A 21,800-nucleotide genomic window follows, 5' to 3' on the forward strand; every position below is an offset into this window, starting at 1 on the left:
GCCATGCTAATGGACAGAAACTGCCGCCTATGGTGATTTTTAAGCGAAAGACTTTGCCTAAAGAGAAGTTTCCAACAGGAATCATCATTAAGGCAAATGAAAAGGGTTGGATGGATGAGGAAATGATGAAAGAGTGGCTGAGGGAGGTGTATGTAAGGAGACCAGGTGGTTTTTTCCACGCATCACTATCGCTCTTAATCTGTGACTCTATGCGTGCCCATCTCACAGCCAATGTGAAAAAACTAGTGAAACAAATGAACTGTGAGCTTGCTGTCATTCCGGGAGGCCTGACAAAGGAACTCCAACCGCTGGACATCGGTGTGAACCACCCGTTCAAAGTAAGGCTGCGAGCGGCCTGGGAGCGATGGATGACCGATGGAGACCACAGTTTCACCAAGAGTGGAAGGCAGCGCCGGGCGAGTTACGCCACAATTTGCCAATGGATTGTAGATGCTTGGGCTAACATGTCTGCTGGCACTGTTGTTCGAGCTTTTGCAAAAGCCGGCATCATTTCCGAGGAGCCGCACGGCACGGAAAGTGACTCTGACGGTGAAGAAAGTGAACCTGGAATGTTTGATGGAGATTTAGCGCAGCTGTTCAATTCAGACACAGAGGATGAGGACTTCGATGGGTTTGATTGATGATAAAAATGTGAGTACCAAACTTTGTTTTGCTCCTGCTTTATTTTTAAATACGCACACTTGTATGCTCCCTATAATCCAGTGCGCCTTATGTGTGTGTTAAATACAGTAATGGCACACATAACTGAGACTGCGCCTTTTAGTACAGTGCGTCTTATGGTCGTGAAAATACGGTAGTTCTATATACTAAATGTATATATCTAAATGTTTTTAGATGTATATATATATATATATAAAGTGAGTTCAAACAATATTACTCTTGTCTAAATATACTGCTCTTGTATTTAACCTGTCCTAGCGGGAGGTGGGTCACACATTGGCTTAACACTTTGCAGAGTGCTGGGTTGCATTAGCAATTCATAGTCAATATCCTGTGTGGTTTATCATTTTTCTAAATGCAATTCCGAAGAAATACATCATTTTCTATTGTATTTTTATAATGGTGAAGATTTAAGATTGGGTAGTGCCGCTGGATTTTCTAGTTTTTAAGTTGGCCGCAGTTATCTTGACTTTGGAAATGCCTGCTTTTTTGGAAATATCCCCTTACTGGTCTTTAGATTGGCTGCCAGCTTCTCCTGCTTCATTCTCCTTAAGAAGTGCAGTGTGATCTTCACAAATGCCTCTTTGGTGCTCCTCCTCTGCTCTTCATCCTCATCTTCCAAAACATCCGCACAACCCCCTTGACATTGCAAGTATTCTGAGTTATCTGAGCTTAGAACCTTTTGTATCCTCTCCAGTTCGTTTCTCACAAAAGTGATGATGTTGTCCTGCAGGACCTTGAACAGAACAGAACACCATGTGAATGTCACAGTCACCCAATAATACTGACTCAATGGCTGGTGAAAGACAAGACAGGAAAACAGGGAGATCAAGAATGACAAACACAAAAAAAATAAAACGGGAAATGGAAGATGCACACAGTAAAGAGATATCTATCTCTCACTCTCTATCTACAGATATCTGTCTCTTTAGAGATAGACAGATAGACAGATCACCTGATCCATCCTTAAGTATTAGCTTTATCAAAAAGGAATGTTTGGAGCCTAATGCTAGACACTAGACCTAACGCTGGACAATCAGAATACAGCAAACAGTTTATGGGTAAAATGCAGCTGCTGAGGTCAAGATTGGTCAAATTAGTAAATGGTACATATAATAAGACATACTGTCAAATTGTTCGGGCATGCCCAGCTGCCAGAATGTATCATTTTCTTTAAATGGTGCAGAACTGGATTCCCAATTTGCCTCACTTTGCCTTGCCTTGGCTCATTTCCAGTACTACAGAATAAATAAAAACCAAAGGTTTTACCACCAACCTTGTGTTTGATGGAAAAGTGGCTGTACTTCCCGAGCCACAACATTAAAAAAGAAAAAAAAAAGTAGTTGTTGTACATACCATAAATATAGGGTTCAGATCTGTTTGATGCTGCTGGGAAGACTGACCGCTGGGAATCTTTGAGCTCTCCCGGTCAACTCTGGAGGAATAAGGAAGAATAAGATTAACATAATGAGGCATTATAACAACAAGACAAGACATTATTTTAATGTTATTATTATTAGAAAAATCAGTCAGAACTCAGTTACACTGAACATTTAATGCAGAATAGCGCAGAATCAAGTGGAAATGAAATCATAATCAAACTCTCATGAATGTGATGTGTGGCAGGCAAAGGTTGGGCACAAACACATGACTTGAACACACAGGAGGTAACTGAAAACGGCAGCTTTATTGATGCAGAAAACCCAAAACAAAACAAACAAGAAAATAAAATAAAATTTAAAATGGAAACTATGAACTAAGAGACAGCGAAGGAAACGAGTATCATGGGTGACACACACAACAGCAATAGTGTTGGCCATGTTTATTGTTGGAGAAATGTCCAGGTGGCTGCTCTGCTCTGTGTTGGACTTCATGATAACAGTGGGTGGATTATATTCTTTAACTTAGTTACAGCACTTTCAGAAAGACATCTACTGTGAAGAAGTCTACTCCCGACTGCTGTGTAATCGATTATTGTAAATTTAAATGTTATAAGGAAATGATCAGACAGAAGAGGGTTTTCAGGAAGCACTGTTAAATGTCCATATGTTAAAACAAGATCTAGAGTGTCGTTAAAGTGGTGGGTGGGTTCTTTTACATTTTGAGAAAAGCCAATTGAGTCTAATAACAGATTAAATGCCATGTTGAGGCTGTCATTTTTAGCATCTATGTAGATCCCCCTAGAAGGCTTCTGTTTAAGACTATGCTTCTGCCTCACTGTCCCCCAGCCATCCTGTTTCCCTGGTCACTTGGGGAGTGTATCCCTAGGGACAGCTAGTGGGGCCTATTCTATTTTCAGCTGTACCTACTACAGGGGCCTGGCTAGCTACAGGTTTTTCAGGGTGTGCGAAGCCGAGTGTCCAGTTCAGTGTTCCTGTCTCCAGAGCTGTAAATAGGCTACATTTATTACAAGTATCAATACTGCTAAAGAAGGCAGAGGAGTAACTAAATATCCGACACAATGAGCATGAAAGTGTAGGGGGACAGTTGAAGAGGCCATGCTGTTAGCAAGTCGGCTATGAGATAAACTAAGCTGGCGAAACCCTAAAGACACTTTGGATACGTAAGGAATACACAATGAAATAAGAAGTTATATAAACGCTGTTTATATAATTTTTTTTCAGATAAGCTACATAAAAACACCACAGTATGCAGGAACAGGACGTTGTACTCTGGGCACCACCCCAATTTCACAATGATTTGATTATTTTTAACTGATTGTGCTGTTTGCGTTGCCCTTGCTAAATTAAATTATAATGTATCCTCTCTGAAATTCAATGTAATTTATCAATCTTGTGCTCAGTTGTTGCTCCTACCATTAATGAAGATGGCTGTTGATTGTATCTTCCCCCTTACTTCAGGGGGAACCATTCAGGCGAGGTAGTATGTGTTGGGGAACCCTGCTTACCACTGGCTTAAATAAGTTTTCATTAACCTATCGTGATAATATCCTAAGGATCAGAGGCTCAGGGACTTCTGTACAGAGGTAACCAGGCTTTGTACAGTTTGATAATCCACAGTCAGTTGTTTTATTTATTTATTGTACATGAACTATTTATTGTACTATTTATTGAACTTAAAGAGCTCACCTCTCTGCAGCAGACGCTTGCTGGGCTTTAAAATCAACGTAGTGATATTTAGAGTTGCTGCTCTGTAAGGACACACAGCTAGGTGTAGGTCCAGGTTGGTTCCTGTGAATAATGATGGAGCAGTGATGTGAGTGCTGAGCTGTGACATGGAGAATGGTTAGAGATGGTCGTCTCACCTCTGAGCTTTGGTCTGGCTCTCATGTTCCCCACACAGAGTGCTTTTAGAGGGAGGGACTCCCTCCTCTCTGTCCTCACACTGATCCATGCTGCTCAATTCACATCCACATCAGCTTACACACACTTTCTACCTTCACCTGCAGAGAAAACACAAATCATTCATGTGCACATCAACTGAAATCATGAAGCACACAAGATGCATTCACTGACACACACTGATTATTCCTGTTGAATGTGCAGAGAACAACACACACTCCAATTTACTGCTAATGAGATAAATAAGAAGTGACATTTTGTCTATGTAAATTCAGGAATAATGTGTGCAGAAATTTTCAAAATAAGAAGACTTTGTTTTTATTTTGATAGAGTCTTTTTGGTGTTGGCTTCTGACCTTTAACCTGCCCCTTATCATATGAGCAGCCCAATTTCTCATTAATTTAAAAACTTTTAAAAACCTGCTCAATCTCATTGGTGTTCAGAATCAGAATCAGAATACTTTATTGATCCCTGGGGGAAATTATTTTTTGTTACAGTGCTCCATTTTAAACCAACATTAAGACAAGACAGACAATACACTAACTAAGAATAGTACAATATATACATATATATACATACATACATACATACATAAGTACATAGCTCTAGTTTAACATAAAACCATTGCTTTTATTGTGCAAACACTCATTTAATTCTATTTTTGTTTGATGGTGTTTAATTTTGTAAATTTAGGTTGATGGCTTTATTACCTACTTGAGTGTATACTTATGTTCAATTATTGATTGCTAATTAAGCAGAAACAAATTCAAAAAGAGAAATAATTCTCTCTTTTGTTATTGGATGGCTCTGTTTGGGAAATATTGCAGCCATTCCCCTGAACCTTGTTGGTGAACTGAATCAGTACTTTTTCCATGGATGATACAGATACTAACATGAAAACATGTTCAGCAGCTCTCTGATCACATCTGGTGCAGATTTTGGATATTTGTTTTTCTGTTTATTAATTATATGAAGACTAACACATCAGTTTATTTCATTTACACATTAATTCAGATCATAAATCAGATTTACGTTATGTGAAGTAAACAGAAATGTCTCACTGCCTGTTGCACTACTAAAGACAAACTGTTTTACAGAGCAAACATAGCAAACTTACAGTTTCTTCAAACACACACATGAACAACAAGCTCCACTCCACACCTGGACACTAAACACGGACACACAGGTGAGCTGCTTCCTGGAAGGAGGCGGGACTCAACCTGAAGCAGGAGAGGTGCAAGGAAGAGGAAGCAGATTTTAAGATAAATTTCTGATCATTTATGTCAGATTTAAATTTCTTCTCTCTAAGTGGCTTCATTTTATTAACATAAGGAAATGACTTTGTGTCTTTCTCCAAAATTATAATTATGAGTAAAGTTCTTTGAAAAATACATCATTGTTAAAATTAACATAGCTTGGTAGTGGTAAAACAACATTTAATTTTTTTAACTTTTAATGGCTGTCTTTCAAAGTGATACAAACAAAAAACTTTCCAAGTCAGCATTATTTCCCTCCTTTGTTTTCCATATTTGTAAGAAACAAAACTACTTTTTATGATGTTTGGTGTTTTCAGCCAAGGTAATAATTTTCATTGAAGTTTAAACTAGAAAAACTGGTAACTGCACACAGCATAGTTTCAGTTTGCAGCACAGCTGATCTTTGTGAGGCACCAACAGTAACAACATGTTATTTAACAGGCCTGTTTGAACACTAACACATATTAGTATATTTGATTTATATGTTAAATCATACATCAGATTTGTTTTATGTAGGTAAAGCAAATAAAAATGTCTCATGTCCTGTTCTGCTCTTTCTGTTCCAACAGTTTCTGTGACGCCTCAATCATCAGCTGCCAGCAGGGGATTGTTTACCTGAACATTTCCTCATGTCTGAGAGTGTCTGACTATTGATGAGGTTATTAAAATGATATTCCACTCTGTTCTTTCCGTTTTTTAATCCTTCCTTCTGTTTGTTATTAAAAAATCTGAGTCCTTGTTACATGAAAACATCAACAGGCTGCTTCCTGCTTTATAGGTCCTCAACTCTGCTGACCAGGAGACAACCAGGTCTCAGACCTGATCATCTGGACACATCCGTCCGATTCTGTTAAAGTGGTTTAGGCCTTCACACCTGAACATTTCCAACTAAGTTACAAGAGACAGAGTTCACTGAGTCCCTGATACATAAGGACTCTGATAGCAGATAACAGCACTGAGTAATGTTCATTTGTGATTATTTGTGTTTCTCATTGTGTCCTGTGTGGTGATGTTAACCTTTACATATACCTACTCTAAAAATGTATTTTTTATAGAATAATGAAGTTGCTACAGAGCACAGACAAAGGGTTAAATGAATCTCCTCTTATCCGTGGAATAAATTTTCTTAAAGGGAACAAAAATAACCTTCTTTAAAAGTTAATGTGTATTTACCTTTCAACAAATTTAAATAGAATCAGGGTTCTGAACCATACACCTCACACAAGAATGTGTGAGGTGTATGGAGCTATAAATGTATTTCAGGCTGTGAAACTTTAACTTTAACTTTATGACTCACTAAGAGTACTTAATTACAACGAACTGAGTTTAACATGTATCAATTCATCTTGACATACCATTATGGAACTTTGTAATTGTATTTAAGATAAGATTCAAGGCATTAGTTGGAAAAGGTTTGGAACCAAATCCAGGAGAACTGAGTACAAAGTGAGCATGAAAACAATGGAACACAATAAAAAGTTCAAACACGTTTTTTCTCAGAGAGTTTTCTGCACATTATGCATGTAAACCTCCACATGCAGATATTATCAGTAGGATAGTAGGATTTTAAACATGCCTAAATACTCATTGTGGGGTTTTTTATGTCACTTCAGTAAAACGTAAATATCAACTTCTTAAGAACAAAATTATTTTATTTAAAGGAAGGTCAATGTTACATCAGATTACTGATCAGTGTTCCACACAGACTGATGATTAAAATTGTTGTTCACAGTAACAAATGTTTCAGTACAGAGTTACTGAATATCAATAATCCATAATCATGTGGATTTGTCTTCAAACACAAGAGTGATTAAAGTTTATCCTGAAAGAAGAGCTGAACATCTGGTCCAAACATCACAGAGCAGAAACCAACATTCAAACTGTTAAAGGAGGAAACAAAGCAAACTTACAGTTTCTTCACACAGAGACACGAACAACAAGCTCCACTCCACACCTGGACACTAAACACAGACAAACAGGTGAGCTGCTTCCTGGAAGGAGGCGGGACTCTACCTGAAAAGTGTGAGAGAGCCACACCTTCATGTGCTGGGCTCAAAATATGTTGTCTGACTGCTCAGACTGGCTCAGGGTGACGCTGAGTAAAGTAAAGTAAAAAGTAAAATTTTATTCATATAGCACCTTTCAAGATAAAATCACAAAGTGCTTTACAGAGGCAGAAAACAGACATTAAAATCTCAAACAAAACAAAATCAACCAAAACCAAGTTTAAACAAATAGGTTTTTAACTGCTTTTTAAAAGACATGAGTGAGTCCACAGATCTCAAACTCAAAGGGAGCGAGTTCCAGAGTCTGGGAGCCACTGATACAAACGCTCTGTCACCTTTTGTTTTTTGACCTTGTATGCTGGACAACCAGCAACCCCTGGTCACAAGACCTCAGGGACCTGCTGGGGTGATAAGGAAGAAGAAGATCACTTATGTAAGTTGGAGCTACACCGTGCAGGGCCCTATAAGTCATGATTATGATCTTAAAATGGGCCCTGAACTTGACAGGGAGCCAGTGCTGCTGAATCAGCAGGGGAGTGGCATGGGAGTGTTTGTGATGCTTTGTCAGAAGCCTAGCAGCAACATTCTGAACACCCTGCAGTCGTAACAGTAGTAACAGTAGTATTCATAGCGCATTGGTGCAGTAACTTTTGAATTTACTTTACTAACACAACAAGTAAAAGTATAAAGCAGAAAACAGCTGACTGACTTTAAGTCATTTCATTCATTAAGATGGAAATCTGGGATTTCTTTGTTTTGACTTTCAAGCTAAATTTGACTCTGTGAACCTAAAAAAGTGAAACGTATAAAAAGCTCTTTAATTCTGCTCATTGTAATCAAATGTTCAGAATATTTATTGATAAATGTCTTTTTATGCTTCTGGCTTTTATTGATAATGTGGATAAACATGAATCTGAGGAATGATTGGTTCTTCCTTTCTGCTGATAATCAACATAATAAATGTTGCTCTCCTCATTGGGATTCTAACCAGGTCAATAATAAATGGATTTGCTGAGCTCAGCACTTCCTGCTTTGATGAAATATAAACAAGAAGCTGGATTTCATGTTGAGGAGACTCTAAATGGGCCTTAGGATCTATAAATGTCCTCAGTTTCTTTCAGACACTCATGAATATCATACATCTATACTCTGCTGCAGCCTACAGCTCACTGATGACAGAGACAGCTGGCTTTAAACACACATCCAGAAACAATGCTAGCAGTGAGAGCAGAGCTGAAAGCATCCGTCCAATTATTGATCGGCACGGCCGCCTGAAGGAGGATATAAAGTGCAGAGCTCATTGGCTGTGAGCTGTTTGTGACACTGCAGGATCTTTTCCAGTTTCCCTGCTCACTTCAAACGTCTCATTGGCATCACATTTTACACACAACAGCAGGAGTGTGAAACTCTAGGCCTCGAGAGCTGGTATCCTGCAAGTTTTATATCTCACCCTGGGTCAACACACCTGAATAAAATGATTAGCTCATTACCAGGCCTCTGGATAAGGTCAAGAAATGTTGAGGAGGTAATTTAACCATTTAAATCAGCTGTGTTGGATCAAGGACACAGCTAAAACCTGCAGGACACAGGACATTGAGGCCTGGAGTGGCCCACACCTGGTTTAGTCACATCTGGGACCGTCTCCTTCAAACGACTGACAGAGAGCCTCGGCTTCTCTGACACTCTGTGACAAATTAAAGGAAAAAGCAGAACCTTTCACTAAAGCAATAAAACAAAGCATAAACCAGTAAAAAAAAATATTAAAAGAGATAAATAAAACAAATACACCTTAAGTTACAGTTCTTCATGAAAGCATGTTTAAAATGTATAAAACAATTCAGAGTAAAAAAACCCCATAAAACCAGGAGTCAGTCGAGGCCAGTCCATAAACGGTTGTAAGATAACAGGCCACAACAAGACAGAATAAAACAAAACAGGACAGAATGGTAGTGATGTGTCCTGTGTGTCGAAGCGTCGAATTGTGTGTCGGGTAATCTCGGGGGCGTTTTTGTGAAGCGCGTATCGAGGCTTGCTTTGATTACGTATGCAGTGACGCTCGAGGCCTCGCGGGCAGTCCGTACCACGTGACTGATTCAGGGACCGGTTCACCGGTTCGCACCAGATTCGAAATAAAATGGGCAGCAAAACGAAGCTGATTTCACATTGTGTTGTGGAATTGGATTACGTACGTGTTACATAGTTACTTGAGCATTTCTTCTTCGATGGAACCAGCAAGGAAGAGATTTTTTTAATTTCATCTCTCCTAATAAAGTGTGCACACAGTAATAAATATCACAAATGATAAGCGCCATAATATAAATAAACAACACTACAGATTCTATAATCTGATTTCTGTCTGGTCAATTGGCAACTGTCTGATTTTAGCTTATTAAAAAGTGAAGCACCAAACACTAGTTTGTGTCATTATCCAGATGTACATAAGCATAATTACACAGTTACTAGGAGCGGGATTTGATTATCGATTAAAATCGATTCTAGCTTGGATAACGTGATATCGATTCATTAAAATGCTGAATCGATTTTTAATATAAATATTACTACATTTCAACAACCACCAAACAGCTAAAACAGTAAATGAGAGCAGGTACACGATTCTGCATAAAGACGTAAACACAAAGCGTGGACCCGCTGACGCATCAGAATCAGTGAGATGTCGGCTTTCTCACCAGACGGCACGGACACGGTTGGGGCTGAAAGCCGAAAGCTCACTGATTCTGATCCATCGGCGGGTCCGTGCTTCGTGTTTACGCATTTTTTGCGCTGATTCTGAAGCTGCAGGTTTTATTTCTCGTCACACAAGGTGTGTCTCTAATAAAACCTCTGTAATTTGCTCTGCTTTAATTCAGCAGCATCAGGTAATGTTCATTTGTTGATTAATGGTTTTCTTTTGTTTTTGATCTACTGCTGATTACTTTTTTTATAATCGTTTTTCTGTTTTAGCCTCAGCTACGTTTACGGCATCTGCTGATAGATAAAGTCTCGAAAGTGTCAGCTTTATTTTTATAGTTATAAAAATATGCAAATGTACTGATCTATGATCTGAATTATACTACTGACTGACTGTCTAAGGCTAACAGTTACACAATCATACCAAAACTCTGTCCTGATAGTTTCCACTTTCTCTTTTGTATCACACACACTGTGACAATATTCGGGAGAAATAACCATGAAAACAATTTATTTATTCAGTTTAGAGGTTTACACATCATTATAATCACAGAGCCCGCTTCACTTGAATTGTCCACTTGATGGCGCAGTAGAGCAAATGAATCATCACAATGCTTCAAACCACGAGTCGACCAATTGGGTGGAAAGCTTCAGTTCATCACGAGGCTTCATCTCACCATCACTACAGAACGGAATAAAACAAGACAGCAGCAGTATGGCATGATCCTGTAACAAAAGAGGGAAACAGTCGTCAAGGTCCACCCTAATATATGCCATCACATTTACCACTATCTAAAGGGCAATACTAAAATGAGCATCTTTCCTGAGGAGATCTGCAGTGCTTAGTTGCCTAACGCACTCAGCTTGGATGGAAAAAGACTGCCAAATGCCTTTGTGTAGTAGTGAAGCGCAGCTGTTTCTTATAAGGCCACTAATTATCAGCTGGGAAGGTGTGGATGTTAGTGCTGCATTTGCAGACATCACGTAAAATCCTACCCCAAAATCTACTTCACTACACTACAGTAAGGACATCTGGTGGCTCTGTTGGGGTCTCTAATAGAGCACCAGCACAACACACTGGTAATTTTCAAAAGACATGACAGAGATAAATGACACTATCAAAGACAAGACTAGTTTTACATGTTTAATGCAGACTTTGCTAGTCATTAGACAAGTCACATGCGTTATCACAAAACAAACAAACTCCATTAAAAACTATTGCGCCAACATTTTCATCTTATATGTCGGAAACATTTTCAACAATGAGTGAAACAGTAAAAGCATGTGGAAAGTTTGGATTCATTTTAATGCACTCAGACTGGTTGAAAATGCAGAGGAGCTGGTTGTGAACTGGGCTTCAGAAAGATACAACATAATGATTCTCACTGTGAAGCTTTGAGTGGAAAAAGACAGAAAAACAACATGTAGAACAGTTTAAAACATCAACTAACTGAATCCATGAATCTGACAATGTGTTTCTGAGTGAAAGAGACAGACATGTACAGTTCAACAGTCAGAGTGTTTCTCTAACCAGAGGACACTCTTTACACTCAACTCAGCACAGAGTCACTGAGGCACCAGGAGACCAAAGTCTAAATCCAGGATAAAGAGTTTCAGTGAATGCGGTGTTGAAGGTGTGGAGGTGGATCAGAGTGTCAGAGGAGACTCTGTAGAAGGACAGCGTGCCAGCAGGACAGTCCACATACACTGCTACTCTGTTAGAGACATAGGAGGACGAGGAGATGGAAATTTGTCCGTTATTGTGCCAGACACACTGAGGACCATCATCAGAGCAGTCTAGACTCCAGGACTGATCATTGTGCCCAAACACATAGTCTCTACTGCGTCCTTTCCTTCTGGTTCTTCTGTAACTCAATGATATATAAACATATCCGCTCCACTCGACCTCCCAGTAACGGCGACCAGTCAGACCATTTCTACACAGTAGCTGATGATAATGATCAAATCTGTCTGGATGATCAGGATATGACTGAACGTCCTTCACATGTGTCACCTTCCTGTTGTTGTCAGACAGTTGGAGCTTTGTGTGAACTGTGTTTGTGTCGATTGTGAGTTGACAGGAATCTGATGGAGAGAACAAACACAATCCAGCTGCAATTATTGATCCATCATCTGTTCATTGATTGACACTTTGATGATGACTCCTGACATGATGAAGATGGTTGAATGTGTGCTGCTTTGTTTTCATGAATCCCATTAAAAACACACTTACACTTCCTCAGACCTGGTCTCAACCATCGGACTCCAGCAGGCTCCACCCTGAAAAGAGGAGGAGGGTCAGACCAGCACAGTCTCTCGCTTTCATACACGTGTTAGGGGTGTCCAAATTCATAGGCTCCATCCTCCTGAGGCCGCATTTGTAGGCCAATTACGTCTCCTTTTCCCCAGATTTGAAGGATGGGTCAGGTGTATCCTTCGTAGCCTACCATATCCCAGAATTCATAGCGTAGCCCTGACAATTCCAGCTTCCAACAATGGCGGTAGCAAACTAGTTTTAATATTACTCTCATTTCACTTTCTGGGTCACAAAATAAACTTTTAAGATATTTTCAGGCGAGAATTTAGTAAACTTCAAATATCTGCTCGGTTTATGAACACATCATATATTTACAAAGTTGCTCTGACATTTTCAGAGACGTCTTTTACCCACCAGCTCGATAGCTCAGTAGAGCCGGCGAGAACAGCAAACTACCGGCACATTGTTTTCAAACCCCTGTGTTTTGCTACTAAGGTTAAACATGATATACACTCAACAAAAATATAAACGCAACACCTTTGTTACTGCTCCCATTCCCCATGGGATGGACGTAGAGACCTAAAATTCATCCCAGATACACAATATAACCATCCCTCCCAAACAGTGGTCACAAATCAGTCCAAATGTGTGGTAGTGGGCACATCTGCTATATTGAGATAATCCATCCCACCTCACAGGTGTGCCACATCAGGATGCTGATCTGACATCATGAGTAGTGCACAGGTGTACCTCAGACTGCCCACAACAAAAGGCCACCCTGGAATGTGCAGTTTTTTGCGCTATTGGGGGTCTGGGGACCCAGAACCGGTCAGTATCTGGTGTGACCACCATTTGCCTCATGCAGTGCAACACATCGTCGCATGGAGTCTATCAGATTGTCAATTGTGGCCTGTGGAATGTTGGTCCACTCCACTTCAATGGCTGTGCGAGGTTGTTGGATATTCGTGGGAACTGGTACATGCTGTTGTATACGCCGGTCAAGCACATCCCGAACATGCTCAATGGGTGACATGTCCGGTGAGTATGCTGGCCATGCAAGAACTGGGACATTCTCAGCTGCCATCTGCCCTGAACAATGTGAACCATGATTCATCCGTGAAGCGCACACCTCTCCAACGTGCCAGACGCCATCGAATGTGAGCATTTGCCCACACAAGTCTGTTACGGCGACGAGCTGGAGTCAGGTCAAGACCCCGATGAGGACGACGGGCATGCAGTTGAGCGTCCCTGAGACGGTTTCTGACAGTTTGTGCAGAAATTGTTTGGTTGTGCAAACCAATTGTTCCAGCAGCTGTCTGGGTGGCTGGTCTCAGACGATCTTGGAGGTGAACCTGCTGGATGTGGAGGTCCTGGGCTGGTGTGGTTACACGAGGTCTGCGGTTGTGAGGCCGGTTGTATGTGCTGCCATATTCTCTGAAACGCCTGTGGAGACGACTTATGGTTGAGAAATGAACATTCAATGCACGGGCGACAGATCTGGTTGACATTCCTGCTGTCAGCATGCCAATTGCACGCTCCCTCATTGCTTGTGGCATCTGTGGCATTTTGCTGTGAGACAAAACTGCACATTCCAGGGTGGCCTTTTGTTGTGGGCAGTCTGAGGTACACCTGTGCACTACTCATGATGTCAGATCAGCATCCTGATGTGGCACACCTGTGAGGTGGGATGGATTATCTCAATATGGCAGATGTGCCCACTACCACACATTTGGACTGATTTGTGACCACTGTTTGGGAGGGATGGTTATATTGTGTATCTGGGATGAATTTTAGGTCTCTACGTCCATCCCATGGGGAATGGGAGCAGTAACAAAGGTGTTGCGTTTATATTTTTGTTGAGTGTATAAAGCACTTAGATAACTTAAAAATGTTATTGTTTGGCTTTTTTCACTGTTTTATTTGTTTGTGAGTAAATCAGTTTTGCTGCGATTACAGCTGAATAAATGTCAAACGGAAAACTGATAAAACATAAGTGTGGCATGATCGAGAATTTACGCCAGCATCGTGTTATATTTTAGAAAGCAAGTAGGAGATGGCTGAGTTCATTAAACTCCACCAAGACAGCTGGTGGCGCAAATCTGAAGGTTAGACTGTCCTATTTCACAGCCACTCACTTCCGGCCTACCTGGACTTCTGAAGACCCGGTAAACTTAGACCCCGAAGGCCGTGTTCTCAGGAGGATGCAGCCTATTAATTTGGACACCACCACTGTTAGATACTGATACATGGTAAATGGCCTGCATTTGTATAGTGCTTTTCTAGTCCATAGGACCCCAAAGCGCTTTACACTACATTCAGTGATCCACCCATTCACACACACATTCACACACTGGCGATAGCAAGCTACATTGTAGCCACAGCTGCCCTGGGGCGCACTGACAGAGGCTGCTGGACACTGGCGCCACCGGGCCCTCTGACCACCACCAGTAGGCAAACATGGGGTTAGTATCTTGCCCAAGGATATTTAGCATGCAGCCAGGATGCAGCCTGGGATCGAACCACCGACCTTCTGATTAGTGGCTGACCTGCTCTGCCACCTGAGCTACAGCCACCCCATAAAGGAACAGCCCAACCTTTTCAATCCATATGTGGATCAAACGGCTCATAATTTGGACTGATCCTTTTGTTATATTAAAAAAAAAGCCTAACGAACCCAAATATACAAGACTCTTCAAAAATAGTAAGAAATTGGAAATGTGGAATGTGGATGTCAAATTATCTAAGACTGAAGAGAAAAGGACAGAGCTTATTACTATGCCATATTATTTGATGCCTCTCTGACTTCTATTTGGAATCTTTGGAAAAAGAACTCCAGCCTGCAGCCCTGATGAACTTAAAACCAATTTTCTCACTGCATTGTACCTGTTTTTCAGCACTGACTGTTCCTTTTGTTTTGATATATGGGTAGATATACATGGGTGTATGTATGTACATGTGTGCTTCTGCGTGTGTGTACATGGTGGGCATGTATTATTTAACTATTTTTTTTTACTTTGCATGTGAACAATATAACAGAAAGAAAACTGCCAACAAATAAACTGATGTGCCTAAAAGAAATTATTTATATTCATAAGACATTATAAACATATATATATTTATATCAGAGCACTCAAAATTAATCAGCCATCACGGTGAGCATGATTAAAAATTTTTAACGCAATTAACACATCTGGAGCGCAGACAGACTCAAAATCCCTTAAATGTTTCTGTCAACGCATTTTGGGCAGTTTGTCCACGTAGGGTTATCATCGCACATAAATATACACTGGCCCTCTCGATGGGAAATTTGAGTATTAAAAAAATAACAAAACGGAACAGTCAGCAGACATAAAGTGACATGCACGTTATTGAGGAAGAAATTTTCTTTTCATCAAAGCACTTCCAGCTTAAAATATCACATGGACGCGAAGCAAACGTTAGTCAGGGATGCTGCTAGGACTTTGGCTTTGGCGTTAAGGTCATTTGTTGTGGGCAGTCTGAGGTACACCTGTGCACTACTCATGATGTAACTCCTATATATATATATATACACACACACACACACACATATATATATATATATATATATATATATATATATATATATATATATATACATATATATATATATATACATATATATATATATATACACATATATATATATATATATATATATACATATCCATATATATATATATATATACATATATATATACATACATATATACATACATACATACATACATACACACACACACACACACACACACACACACACACATATATAATAGATGAAAATGCTTGACTTGCTCATTGAGACATCTCAGGAGTACTAATGATGATCTGAAAGCATGATGGCATTTCTGACCTGATAATTGTGGAGTTTGGACTCTTCAGCATTTTCACTCCTGAATCATTGAGGTTGTTGTTACTCAGGTCCAGCTCTGTCAGACTACAGAACTGGGAGCTGAGAACTGAGGACACATCTTCACAGCTTCTTTCTGAGAGTTTACAGCCACTTAGTCTGGACAATTATAAAACCCATTGTGAAATTATAAAATAACATTTTTATAAAAGTGCTTTCATGATGCAGTGAGGAGCTATAAGTGAGGAGTTAATAGATTTGGCAATATGTATTTTTCTGAATTCAATTCTCATTTGATTATTTAACATAAGTGAAAAGTAAAATTTACAGTCAAGTCAGAAAATTAGAAATATACACTAATACACAAAACATTAAACAACACACATCTAATGCTTAAATTCACCTGAGAGTTTCTAGTTTACAGTGTGGACTCTTGACCCCAACAGACAGAATCTTCACTCCTGAATCTTGTAAGTTGTTGTTACTCAGGTCCAGCTCTTTCAGACTAGATGATTGGGAGGTGAAAACTGAGGACAGAGACTCACAGCTTCTCTCTGAGAGGTTACAGACATTAAGTCTGAAAAACCACAGAGACACACAACGCTGGTGTTAAAGTGTCTTCATGGTATATAGAGGAGTTACTAGATTTGGTAACAGGAATTGTTTTCTGACTTCACTTCTCACTTGATTATTTAATATAAGGATACCAGCCAAGTTCGAAACAAAAAAATAAAACAACACATAAAGGTGAAACTCAATAAATTTGAATATCATGCAAAAGTTTATCTATTTCAGTAATTCAACTTAAAAGGTGAAACTAATAGAGGACATACACTCATCAAAGCCAAACCAAAATATTTAAAGATTTTGTTACTTAGAATTTTTCTAATTATGGCTTATAGCTTGTGAAAACCCCAAATGTAAAATCTTGGAAAATTTGCATATTACACGAGTCTATATCTTACATTTGTTTCACGTTTTAAGCTTAATTGCTGAAATAAATGAACTTTTGCACGATATTTAATTTTTTGAGTTTCACCTGTATATGAAGCTCAATTTCATAGTGATTCTTTTTAATTAACAGAAAAAGCAATTCCATATCATACATATTCCATATATATTCATCTGACCTGAGACTTTTTAGTTTACAGTGTGGACTCTTCACCCCAATGGACAGAATCTTCACTCCTGAATCTTGTAGGTTGTTGTTACTCAGGTCCAGCTCTCTTAGACTAGATGACTGGGAACTGAGAACTGAGGACAGAGCTTCACAGCTTCTCTCTGAGAGGTTACAGACATTAAGTCTGAAAAAACAATGATAGGAAGTAAGAGGACATTATTTCTTATTCCAGAAGATATCAGTGAATTCATTTTTCTACTAATCATCTACTTTATACTTAACCCTCTGAAGTCGACAAATGCGCCGGCACGTCAAAATCATATGACCCATTAAAGACGGCACAGCAACAATATGCAGCGACACAACTTGTGTGAAAAGTCCAGATTTCAAACTATATACCAGTTTTTAAATCATGTTGCCATCATGATGCCAGATAAAACAAGAGTTATGATGAAAAATACACGCAATGTTTTTTTTCTGAATGAAACAGTAAGGTTTACAGCAGGAAGAAATGGTAAAAAACAGCGTTTTCTAGAGACAGCGCTAGCAAACATGCTCCGCTTGTGAGTAAAAAAAACAATATATATATATATATATATATATATATATATATATATATATATATATATATATATATATATATATATTTATATATATATATATATATATATATATTTATTTATTTATTTATTTATTTATTTTTTTAAACACCCTTTCCTTCACTATTGGTGTTAAAGTGTTTCATGTCAACCAATAAAAAAATTATATGGCAACATTTGGCATTTGGTTGTTTAGGAAGAGGGGAAAAAACTTAAAAAAAAAAAAAAAAAAAAAAAAGGAAGAGGGGAAAGTTTTAGGAGTGGCTCCGGTGAGCTAGAGCAAGCGAGCGAAAGACAGCAAGTTTTCACACGTGAGAGATTAGAGACATTCAGTGTGTTTGGAGGCTATAGTTAGTATGTAGTGTTGTTGTTTTGTTTTGTGTGCCAGTTATACTGCTGAATGTCACAGTTGTGACTGTGCAAAAAAGCCACCAAAGACAAACTGCAGTGTAAGCCCTGTCTCCAGCTAGAAAATGGGAGGTGTGATACACCTCCTGGTGTCAGACATCTAGGATTTTGGCCTGTGGTGGTCTCCCATGTCTTATAGTGGAGAGAAACAATTTTTTGGAGTTGCATAAATATTTTGTCTTTTTCTTATTTGATGAAGAACACCTGATGGTTCTGTAGATAGTTTTAAATGGTTATATAAAAACGCTTGAGACCTTGGCTGCATTTTTAGGTAAATAGTACCATATAACTTAATTGTTTGCAAATCTTATGCACAATTTTAAAAAATGTACAATTTCTATTTGCATTTCAAGTTATTAAAATGATTCAATAAACATGTTTGTGGCTTTTACAGAAAAAACTATAACTTCTTTCTGCCCAGATTTTATGTTTTTTGTCTGAATTTAAATGTGTTAATACAGTATGTCAAAATGAAAAAATAACTCCAAATTCAGATATTTGAGGTTTTGCTGAATATAATTATATCAAACAAAGCAAGCTGAACAGTTTTTAAGGATGAAATATAAAGGTAAAATCAAAAGTAGTCAAAAATTGTCAATTATACCCTAGACCCCACAGGGTTAAACCAAAGAAACAACTTTGCATCAAGTCTAAGTAGCCTGGAAAGAAAAGCGTCTGGACTTCTTTAAGTTGCTTGAAGATGTTTCACCTCTCATTCGAGAAGCTTCTTCAGTTCTAGGGTCAAATGGTGGAGAGTCCCAAATTTAAGCCCTGTGGGAGTAACGTACCGAGAGGGACAATGGACCGCCTAATGATCCTCTACCTAATCACGTGAGCCAAGGTTTTGAAAATGTGATTAGGAAGAGGATCAACCTGTGCTATGCTATGCTGGGTAAATAGGGCATAGCTCCCATTCATCACTTGGTCTGTCTAGACTCAATAGCACATTGGCTGACTCAATGGCTGCAGATTGTGACACTCTCAAAAAAGTCATTTCATTTCCTGAGGAAAAGTTTCCTAAATCTCAAAATCTCTATTTATTTGCACTATTTGCTTGCGTATTATGCACAAGTCTACAGTTGTCTTCAGAGCTGTTGGCCACTGCTGTTTTTTGTTTATTTGTTTGTTTTAAATGACCTCTGATAAAAAAAAAAAAGCCACATCTCTGCTGTTCAACACTGAAGAAAGTTTTACTTTTTCAAATGAGGCAAAATTGCAAAACCCTTCACTGTATCCCTAATAAAATCTCTACAGCTTTGCTCTGCTTCACTTCAGCAGCATCAGGTAATTTTCAAATGTTTATTCATGGTTTTCTTCAGTTTTTGTTCTACTGCAGAATATTTTTAAGGTTATCTCCTATTAAAAGCCAGGACAGGAATATCTCCTTTATGCTTTTCTGTGGTTTGTCCTTGAATTAAATCGAAATCCAGTTAATTATAGAAATCAGTGACGATACCCCCAGCCCTAATACCAAGTTAGATATCCCCAACAGAATTGGTTTCCCCTGCATCGGGAGCATTCTATGGGCTGTCCAAATCACAGATAAACAGTATCCCATAGTTGTTTTCTGCTTTCAAACCCATTTTGCACAGAGAGGCATTTTTTGAAAAATATACTGATAGCAATGTTGAATATAATTACACATAAAAAACAAACAAACAACTACACATGGAATAATTACACCACAAACATGGTTTGTTTTTCTGTTATTTAAAAATAGGTAGACGTTTTTTTATTGCAACATGTAACCTATGTCGGTTTACTTTTATTTGTTTCATTGTTTACAAAAGGTTGGAGGTGTCAAATAAACAGCAATGGAGTTGCAAAATATGGACGGGTGTGTTGATGTGTTCGTGTTTTTTTGGTGGGAAGCGGGCAAGGGTGGGGTTCTTGTAAAACAAAGGGGGGGCTAGGAAAAAGAAGTTTGGAAACAACTGCGCTAACTGATCCCAGCAACCACTTTGTCTGCAGGGATCAACAGAACCCTAAGGTACCTCTCAATAAAGTAACATACAGCTTACAGAGCTTTGTTGGAAGCTTTGACCACTGGCAACAACTTCAGAAGAGCCTCCTCTGAAGTAGAATATTTCTTCATGTCAAACACATCCAGATCTTTTTCTGATGACAGTAAAATGAAGACCAGAGCTGACCACTGAGCAGGAGACAGTTCAGTTGAGAGACTTCCTGAACTCAGGGACTGTTGGATCTCCTCCACTAGAGAACAATCATTCAGTTCATTCAGACAGTGGAACAAATTGATGCTTTTCTCTGCAGACAAGTTCTTACTGAGCTTCTTCTTGATGTACTGGACTGTTTCCTTATTGGTCTGTGTGCTACTTCCTGTCTGTGTCAGCAGGCCTCGTAGGAGAGTCTGATTGGTCTGCAGTGAAAGACCAAGGAGGAAGCGGAGGAACAAGTCCAGGTGTCCGTTTGGACTCTGTAAGGCCTTGTCCACAGCACTCTGGTGGAGAGATTGAAGGTTTGGTTTGTTAAAGAATTTGTACTTTTTCAAGGTTGTTTGATCTTCCAGCAGGTTTACTCCAGAATTGATGAAGGTCAGATGGACATGAAGAGCAGCCAGAAACTCCTGAACACTCAGATGGATGAAGCAGAACACCTTGTCCTGGTACAGTCCTCTCTCCTCTTTAAAGATCTGTGTGAACACTCCTGAGTACACTGAAGCTGCTCTGATTTCGACACCACACTCTGTCAGGTCTGATTCATAGAAGATCAGGTTTCCTTTCTGCAGCTGATCAAAGGCCAGTTTTCCCAGAGATTCAATCATCTTCCTGCTCTCCAGACTCCAGTGTGGATCTGTCTCAGCTCCTCCATCATACTTGATCTTCTTCACTTTGACCTGAACCACCAGGAAGTGGATGTACATCTCAGTCAGGGTCTTGGGCAGCTGTCCCCCCTCTCTGGTTTTCAGCACATCCTCCAGAACTGTAGCAGTGATCCAGCAGAAGACTGGGATGTGGCACATGATGTGGAGACTTCGCGATGTCTTGATGTGGGAGATGATCCTGCTAGCCTGCTCCTCATCTCTGAATCTCTTCCTGAAGTACTCCTCCTTCTGTGGATCAGTGAACCCTCTGACCTCTGTCACCATGTCAACACAGTAAGGAGGGATCTGATTGGCCGCTGCAGGTCATGTGGTTATCCACAGGCGAGCAGAGGGAAGCATTCTCCCCCTGATGAGATTTAAATGGTAAATGGCCTGTATTTATATAGCGCTTTACTAGTCCCTAAGGACCCCAAAGCGCTTTACATATCCAGTCATCCACCCATTCACACACACATTCACACACTGGTGAGGCTTTAAAGATGTCTTCTTGTCTGATTGTTGTTTCTGGTTTGTCTGGTGTCCTGTTTGCTGTTTCAATCTGTCTGACCTCATGCACATCATTGACCTCTGCAGTCCCTCCCTCTGTGATGTAGAGCTCTGTGTAGATCTGATTCAGAAGGGTTGAGTTTCCTGCTTTAGCAATCCCCTCAAACACACACTGGAACTTCTTCTTCAAGACAGACTTGAGATTATGTTGACAAACTGCACCATAAAGTTCTAAATAAAATAAAAAATATTGGTTCATCTTTAAAAAGTCAATATGAATATTT

The 21,800-nt window shown here is 39.4% G+C and overlaps 3 protein-coding genes across 7 annotated transcripts in view; all 3 read right to left on the minus strand.

Moving 5' to 3' along the window:
* The window catches only part of LOC309703204 (NACHT, LRR and PYD domains-containing protein 3-like), a gene marked incomplete at its 5' end in the record, with an annotated part of 103,873 nt that overhangs the window by 50,158 nt on the left and 31,915 nt on the right, over positions 1-21,800 (minus strand). The window lies entirely within an intron of this gene.
* The window catches only part of LOC309703486 (protein NLRC3-like), a 79,599-nt gene that overhangs the window by 17,179 nt on the left and 40,620 nt on the right, over positions 1-21,800 (minus strand). The window contains exons 2-7 of one of the 5 annotated variants that reach the window (XM_082528345.1): positions 7,150-7,252; positions 5,101-5,203; positions 3,947-4,084; positions 3,771-3,872; positions 2,038-2,116; positions 1,189-1,417 (exon numbers count right to left, since the gene is read on the minus strand). In XM_082528345.1, coding sequence (XP_082384471.1) covers positions 1,189-1,417; positions 2,038-2,116; positions 3,771-3,872; positions 3,947-4,035 — 499 coding nt within the window. In that variant the 5' untranslated portion in view covers positions 4,036-4,084; positions 5,101-5,203; positions 7,150-7,252. Of the gene's footprint in view, positions 1-1,188; positions 1,418-2,037; positions 2,117-3,770; positions 3,873-3,946; positions 4,085-5,100; positions 5,204-7,136; positions 7,253-21,800 lie in introns of all 5 variants that reach the window. The other 4 variants (XM_082528346.1, XM_082528347.1, XM_082528348.1 and 1 more) reach the window with 4 other exon arrangements.
* Positions 11,208-21,372, minus strand: LOC309703538 (protein NLRC3-like). Its single transcript, XM_082528443.1, has 3 exons — positions 20,207-21,372; positions 12,167-12,213; positions 11,208-12,018 (listed from the first exon to the last, which is right to left on the minus strand). Exons 1-3 carry the CDS (start codon positions 21,292-21,294, stop codon positions 11,489-11,491), a joined length of 1,665 nt encoding a protein of 554 aa, XP_082384569.1. The 5' UTR covers positions 21,295-21,372; the 3' UTR covers positions 11,208-11,488.

Source organism: Aulonocara stuartgranti (assembly GCF_965226115.1).
Source record: "Aulonocara stuartgranti genome assembly, chromosome: 3".
NCBI classification, from domain to species: domain Eukaryota; kingdom Metazoa; phylum Chordata; class Actinopteri; order Cichliformes; family Cichlidae; genus Aulonocara; species Aulonocara stuartgranti.